Source organism: Cariama cristata, unplaced genomic scaffold (genome assembly GCF_000690535.1).
Source record: "Cariama cristata isolate BGI_N322 unplaced genomic scaffold, ASM69053v1 scaffold24614, whole genome shotgun sequence".
In the NCBI taxonomy this organism is placed as follows: Eukaryota; Metazoa; Chordata; class Aves; order Cariamiformes; family Cariamidae; genus Cariama; species Cariama cristata.
In genome coordinates, this window is record NW_009613828.1 from 1 (window position 1) to 7,323 (window position 7,323).

General features: G+C 62.9%; 2 protein-coding genes across 2 annotated transcripts; one reads left to right on the plus strand and one right to left on the minus strand.

Annotated features, from left to right (window-relative positions):
* The first annotated feature begins 6 nt into the window (after positions 1 to 6).
* Positions 7 to 743, plus strand: LOC104160923 (zinc finger protein 513-like). The gene has a single exon (XM_009699181.1). It carries the CDS (start codon positions 130 to 132, stop codon positions 559 to 561), a length of 432 nt encoding a protein of 143 aa, XP_009697483.1. The 5' UTR covers positions 7 to 129; the 3' UTR covers positions 562 to 743.
* A 792-nt stretch (positions 744 to 1,535) lies between these two features.
* Positions 1,536 to 6,554, minus strand: SNX17 (sorting nexin 17). Its single transcript, XM_009699182.1, has 14 exons — positions 6,414 to 6,554; positions 5,878 to 5,995; positions 5,425 to 5,489; positions 5,135 to 5,245; positions 4,615 to 4,705; positions 4,330 to 4,417; positions 3,891 to 3,960; positions 3,681 to 3,773; positions 3,318 to 3,521; positions 2,846 to 2,968; positions 2,625 to 2,702; positions 2,362 to 2,436; positions 1,967 to 2,008; positions 1,536 to 1,854 (listed from the first exon to the last, which is right to left on the minus strand). The coding sequence occupies exons 1-14, from the start codon at positions 6,552 to 6,554 to the stop codon at positions 1,735 to 1,737; spliced, it is 1,419 nt and encodes a 472-aa protein (XP_009697484.1). The 3' UTR covers positions 1,536 to 1,734.
* Positions 6,555 to 7,323: the final 769 nt, after the last annotated feature.

Consider the following 7,323-nt stretch of genomic DNA (forward strand, 5'->3'; position numbering starts at 1 on the left):
GGGCGCTGCAGCCTGGCGGTGCTGGGCACCGAGCCGGGCGCCAGCCCCCGCAAGGGCACTGGGGAGAAAGGCTTTGCCTGCAGTCTCTGCCCTTTCGTCACCCACTACCCCAACCACTTGGCACGGCACATGAAGACGCACAGTGGGGAGAAGCCATTCGCCTGCCCGCTCTGCCCCTATGCCTCCGCCCACCTTGACAACCTGAAGCGGCACCAGCGAGTACACACAGGCGAGAAGCCCTACAAGTGCCAGCTCTGTGACTACGCCTGCGGCAACTTGGCCAACCTCAAGCGTCATGGGCGCATCCACTCAGGCGACAAGCCCTTCCAGTGCAGCCTCTGCAGCTACAGCTGCAACCAGAGCATGAACCTGAAGCGGCACATGCTGCGGCACACAGGCGAGAAGCCCTTCCAGTGCCGGGACTGCCCCTACACCACTGGCCACTGGGACAACTACAAGCGCCACCAGAAGATCCACGGCCACACAGCTGAGAGCTGGGTAAATCCACGCAATGCCAAAGCCCTTCTGGCCCCTCCAGCCGTGGGCACAGCCGTGCCCTGAGACAGCACTTAGCCTGGCTGCAGGGGTGCCCAGCCCTGCGTCGGGCCTGGGGTGCCTCAGCCCTGGGGCATGCCAGCTGCAGCTCCTGCCCTCCCTGGGGGAGGGATGGGCAGCAGGCTCCACAGGGGCTCAGGGCTGCCTTACGCAGGGCCTGTGCATGGACCGGGGTCTCCAGCAGCCCTATTCTGCCCAGGCAGGGCGAAGCCACAACTGGCGGCTTGGGTGCCTGTCCCAGCAGCGGCGGTGCCGTGCCCCGAGGGACCCCCGGGGGTGGTACCTGCCTGTTCCTGCCTGTGGGAGCCTTCCTCTGCCGGAGTTTGGGAAAAAGGGGGGAGGGGGGAACAGGACTGGTTCCATGGCTGTGGCCATGCCGGTCAGTGTAATTTATATTGTGTATAAAAGCATTAAACAGTCAGTTTTGTTATCTGCTATTCTCCCTGGGGACCTTGTTCTGCTTCAGGAGAGGACAGCGCAGGGCTGGCAAGGTGTGCAGGGAGGGGAGGGTCAGTGCCCACCCCCCAACAGACAGGCCAGTACCAATCAAGATCCATTTTAATCATCATTGCAGTGTGTAAACATCGGTTACTGTCCATTAATGCTCTGGTCGCTCTGAGCAGCAGGAGATACGTGGTTACAAGCCTAGATTACGCTGGAGTCTATGAGCAGGTTAGAGAGGGGGCTCTGCACAGAGCCCCCTGGAGACAGTTTACTGCAGTCTGTCTCTGAGCAGAAACCTAAATGCTAATTTGGCATTATGGAGTCTCACGAGGGCTACTCGGTGCCGCCAAGCTGCTACCCCAGCCACCCGGGGCAGCTGCCCTTCTGCACAGCTGGCGCTCAGGCCAGGCCCTCCCAGCTGGGGAAGGGGCAGCCCCGCCCCCCGTGCTGGGCCAGGCTCCGTGACACTGCTCCAGGGCTCGGCCTGGGCACGCTGCTCGGGTTGGGCTGCTGCCGCCCTGGGAACAAGCCTTCTCCCAGCTGGAGCCAGCAGCAGGAGGAGTTCAGCTGCCCCCACCCCGAAGGCAACGGTGGGCTGGGGGTGAGCTCCCCAGCCCAGGGGAGCAGGGGAAGGTGGACATAGCAGGTGAGAGGCACGTTGATTGCAACCTGTCTGCAGGTCGTACATTCCTCAGCGAAGGCCCTTGGGCCGTGCTGGCCTAGGAAGGTGGGGCACTACAGATCTTCATCACCAATGCCCTCAAAGGCATAATTGCCATGGAATTCATTAGCGCCCACATCGTTAGCAGAGCTGGAGTGGCTGATCCCTCGCAGGCTGACAGAGGTGAGCTTGCTCTGTAGAGAGGGGAGATGTGAGGGGAGATGTTAGGGAAGACCCCCACTCCCTGCCCCCCCCCGCCGGCTCAGTCGGAGGATGACAGCGCCAGCGTGCCTGCACACAACTCACCGAGAGTTTGGCCACTGGCTCCCGGGAGGCATCAGGCGAGTCCTGTGGGGACAGCACAGTCAGGCAGTGCTGACGTGGTGGGACACGCCACCCACCCTTCCCACGACCCACTGCTTCCCTGCCCTCGGCCACCACTTGCCTTCCTGGGACAAGGCCAGGCCACCCTCCCTTCTCTCCGCCAGGGCGTCTGGCTCCTGGAGATGGGTCCAGGACCTCTTTCTCTTTCCAGGGCTACAGGAGTGTGGGGCAGTGCAGCCCTGCTGTCCTCTGGGCTTGCCCCAGCTCTGCCAAGGGGACAGTGGCACCTCTCGGGGCGGTGGGCTCTGGCACCTGACACACAGTGAAGCCCATGGTTGTGCTTGTCTCCCCTACCAGGGCTGCAGGGTCCCACTCACCAGCAGTGGGGGCGATTTCAGAGCTTGCGGGCTGGCTGAGCGCCGCAGGGCCCCGTTCACCCGCCGGCGAAACATCTGCAGGGGAGGAACTCAGCTCAGCCGCAGGGTCCCCACAGGCAGCTCCAGAGGTTAAGCTGGCCCCTGGGGATCCTTCAGCTGGCCCCATCCTGAGGAGAGCAAGCAGGGCCCAGCCTAGACCCCAGGGAGTCACAGGAGCAGGATGGGATCCCACCCCAGAGACATCATCCAGCCCCAACCCTCACCTTGCGGATGCTGCCTCCAGACTTTTTCACCATCAGCTCATCCACCATAGATTGCAGGCAGATGCTCAGCATGATGGCCTGCAAGGGAGAGGTGTCACAAGGCTCCATGCACCCCACGGCCTTGCCAACCCACCACACCGAGCCCAGACCAGCCCTCTCCCTCAGCCACCCCCTCGCTCCCGTCCTTGCCCACCGCCGGCCTGGCACGCAGGCAGCCCTACCTGTGGACTGGTGATGGTACCCCACTGCAGCCGGTCCTTGCTCATTAGGTACTCAAAAGCCAACTCCAGCTTCACCTCAGACTTCCCTGGGCTGCTCCCAGAAGGACCATTGCTCATCGGCACCTGCAAGGGCACATGCTGAGGCTGGGAGCCTCCAGAGGGACAGCAGCCAGCTTTCCAGGCTGATGTGCTGACAGAGGGCAGCCCCCAGCTGGGTGCTGGACACCCTGTCCAGCTCTCACTGGCCTTCCACCACCATCAGGTCTCCTCACAGCAGCAGGCCCCTCAAATATCCTCACACCGATGACCCCCTCGGCCCCAACGCACGACTCAGACCCTCCCCAGGCCTGCTGGGCTGGAAGCAGGGCAACACAGCCAGCACCTTTCCTGGGGAGAGAGCTGCCAGACCATCCCACCAGACCCCACGGAGCCCTTCCTGCTCCCCCAGATGCCACAGGGAAGTGGCACTCACCGAGGATGTGACCCGCCAGCACCGCATGCGTGTGACCTTGAAGCTGCCTTCCTTGATCTGCTCACTCGGCAGCCGCACCTGGAAGTTGAGCTCGTTGTTGCCAGCACTGACGACGACGTGGCATCCCTTCTCAGGGAAGTCAGTGACGCAGGGGTCGAACTTGAGATAGCCATAGTACTTCAGGGTCTGTGCCAGGCGGATGAACTGCGGGCAGACCCAGAGAAGCTCAGCACAGCCAGCCACTCTCCCGCCGCACCTCCCAGGCCAGGAACAGGCAACAAACTCAGCACCACGCGTTCACAGGGGAGTGGTGCAAGCCCGGTGCTGGGACTGCTCCAGTCACAGCATCCTGCCCTCCCCTACCTCCTTCTTGGAGACTTTTTCCTGCAGGGACTTCAGCTGCCGGTGCTGTTCCTTGTTGACAAGGATCCATCCATGCTCAATGTCCGACACCGTCTACCAAGAGGCAGAAGCTGTTGAGCAGCTGGGCCAAGAGCCACCTGAGACCCCGCACAGCTGTAGCTGAGGGGTGCGGTGCCCCTCCTCACCTGGCTGGGCCGCACCAACCCTCACCTGCGCATACAGCAAGTTCAATCCCACACGATGCTCCATTACGTCGTCATCATAGGAGGAGTCCCAGTAGCTAGGAGGGAACCACATGGGTCAACCTATTCCCCAGCTCCTAACAGCAATGGGGAGAAAAACACCCCCCACTCTGGGACAAGGCACCAGGCTGGTTCTCTGGCCAGCTCCTCTGGTAGCCATCAGTTGCCATGGCCCACTCCCCCTCTCAAGCAACTGCCAGAGGCAGGAAGAGCCATGTCTGGGAAAGCAGAAACAGGGGCCAAGCCCAGCAGGGCAGCCTGGGCCCTTGTGTCATGGCTGGGGACACCCAGGTGTGTTCCTGGGGGCAAAGCACCCCGTGCACAGCGATAGCTGGAGGGCAGCGGTCCCTCTGCAGAGCAGGGAGCCCCGGACACCACCCCACTGCCCCTCCAGCCCCGCTGCTCACCTCTTGCGCAAGATGATCCTGAACTCGGGGTTGTGCAGGCTGGTGACGGACACGTACGGCAGCTCAAATTCCTGCAGCTTCCGCACAACTACGGGGAAACAGCAGCTCAGCAGTGGCTCAGGGCAGCAGGAGCCCATCGGACCCCTGCCACCCTGGGGGAGCCCACTGGATCCCACCCACCCAGGGCAGGGCCATCTGGTTCGAGGACACAGCTCTCGCCCGGGGCAGGGCACAGGGCAGATGTCCCACCACAGCCCTCGTGGGGCTCCAGTGTGCTCTACTCACAGGAGAAAGCTCCGTCCTTGGTCTCTCTCACTAGGAAGAGGCTGAAGTAGCCAACCAAGTCATCTGGCAGATCCAGCTTGGAGGCCACAGCCTGGGAGCAAGAGCAGGAGGTCACCACTTCCCGCAGAGAGGCAGCACTTCTACATCCTTACCCCGCAGCAGGATCCAGCCTGTGCGCGTTCTGGAGCCTCCCAACAGCAGGAAGGCAGCATCTCTGCTGCGCTGGGGGCCAGGGCACGGGGGGAAGTGGACAAGTGGGGCCCAGGGGATCACTGACACCATGAAGCACCTGGGGCCTCCTGACATCAGTCTGGGCCGAGAGAGGGGCACGAGCATATCGGCACACCCTTTCCAGCTCCACTGCTTTTCAGCCCCCCGGGACAACCCTGCTCTGGGGCAGGGACATGGCAGGGAGGGCCAGGGGGCTGCCAGGCTGAGGGAACTCCTGCACGTGCACATGTGGGAAACCACAGAACTCAGCAGAAGGAGCTGGTCCTGCCGAGCACAAGAGCTTTGGCACCTCAAGGACATCCTCCGTCTGGTCCGAGGTAAGGATGGTGACCTTGACCTTCTGGCCGTTGGAGAGCAGCACTTCCAGCACCACCTCCTCTGTGGGTATCTGCTGTGTCTCCTGGACAGAGAAACAGGATTGGCACCCTGGCCCGTCCACCGCCGACCACCCTCACGTCGCTCAGACTGCCCTGCGGTCTGAGGGCCCTGGCACGCACTGTCCAGCCCCGGCGGCCGGCACTCACCCCCACAGAGGCTGCCCCAGCAGCCCACCACATCCAGCAGCTCCTGCCCCCTCACCTGCTGGGCCTTGCGCAGGAAGCTGTTGAAGGTCTCACTGCCTCCCAGCGTCGGGTCCTGCCGCACTGGGGGTGGAAGACGAGCAAGGAGTCAGGCATTGTGTGGGGTCCCATGCCAACGCCCATCCACTCTGCGGCCCCTCAGAGTTTGCACCCAGACTAAGCATGCACTGTGTGCAGGGCACGCACACGGGCAGCCATGGATTCCCCACAGGTGGAGGCACCAGCAGGTCTCCGCCTCTGCCAGCACAGGGAAGGGGAAGGGGCTGGGATGGAGGAGCTGGCGTCCAGTAGGCAAGGGCAGCTAATGCCTGAGCAAGACTGGAAGTATCAAGATGGGCCACAGCAAACGGAGCAGTGTGGGGAGGAAGATGCGGGCAGTGCCCCAGTGCCCTGAGCAACAGAGTAGAGGGCAGCCAGCCCTGAGCAGCAGCACAGGACAGACCCAGCTTACCAGCCTGCATGTATTTCTCCAGCTGTTCCCGTCGCTGCTCTACCTCTGCTGGGGTGAGTGTGAAGATCTTCTTTGGGGGAAAGGCTGGGACCACATTAGCGCCATACTCTTTCCTTAACTGGGAAGAGAGCAGAGTGCTGCAAGAGCCCCCAGAGAGATGGTGGCTGCTCTGACCCCCCACGCCAGCTGATTTCCAGGGCCCTGGCAAGGGGAGCGGAGAGCTTGCCAGTGCTCCTCATCCAAATGGACAGCCAGCACTTTGCAAGAACCCAGCCGGGATGTCACACAGCAGGACAGAGGCCTGCACCCGATGCCAAGGAAGAGATGCCAGTGGGCAGCACATGCCTGCCCGCAGCCAGCACAGCGCCCGATGCTGCGGCTCTCCAGCAGCACGCAGTGCCTTCCTGCAGCACCTGACAGCAGCCCGCAGGGCCCAGCACCCTACCCGCCAGGAGCTCAGCACGCAACACCGCACTGCCCCGTGGGAGGGGGGCCGTCAGCAGCAGCTCCCACCACCACTGGGGACAGCGCCCTACCTGCTCGTGCAGCCCCAGGAGCTGGCTGTAACGCACTCGGCAGTGCAACACCCCATTCACGTGGATGTTGTAGGCCTGCAGGGAGAGATGCCAGTCAGACCCCAGCACCCACTGGATGGAAGGGCCTCGTGGCCTGCCCATCTCAGGGCACACAGGCCACCGCAGGGAGAAGCCCCTACAGGACCCAGCCCTGCCACAGCCCTAGGAAGAGGCGATGCTCCTGACGACCCCACCAAGGGGCAGATAGGGCACCCCAGCCCTCCCCTCCTGTCGGCAGAGCTCAGGCCCTGCCCCAGGAAGTGCCAGGACCCACATGGCACCCTCATGTGCCCCGGGCCCAGCTGGGCAACGCTGCGGGACCTGAGTTTGCCTTGCAGGCACCAGCCCCAGCCCTGAGACACCCATCCTGGCAGATGCTGCCTGAACTCCCTCCAGGTGCTGCCCCAGAGCACACACCTCTGCTGCACCTCCCTTGCAGTCCGAGGCCCTCTCGAGCTCTTGGGGGCAGCACCCCCAGCAGCCTGGAGAGGGGCAGGGCCCATGCACCCCGAGGCTGCCCATGGTAGCCAACACCTTCAACAAACCAGCCCAGGCAGGCACAGACAGCCATGGCCCCCAGCACAGCCAGGAGCAGGAGGGGCTGCTGTCAGCAGTCAAGGGCTACGCATTAGCAAGTGAGGACAGATCAAACACCCCGGACTTCCATAGATATGTACAATAACAGCACTGAAAGGTTTCTGTGTGCTGCCTCTCTGAAGATGCGTCAGCGTCAGTGCAGACCTGCAGCCCAGTGGATACGGTCAAAACCGCTCAGGAAGTACAAGCGCATCCAAGAGTGGTGTCCGATGGACACCACGAAGGCATAACCCTGCAGCTGCCCAGCCACAGGGAGAGTACGGAACGCCACTGC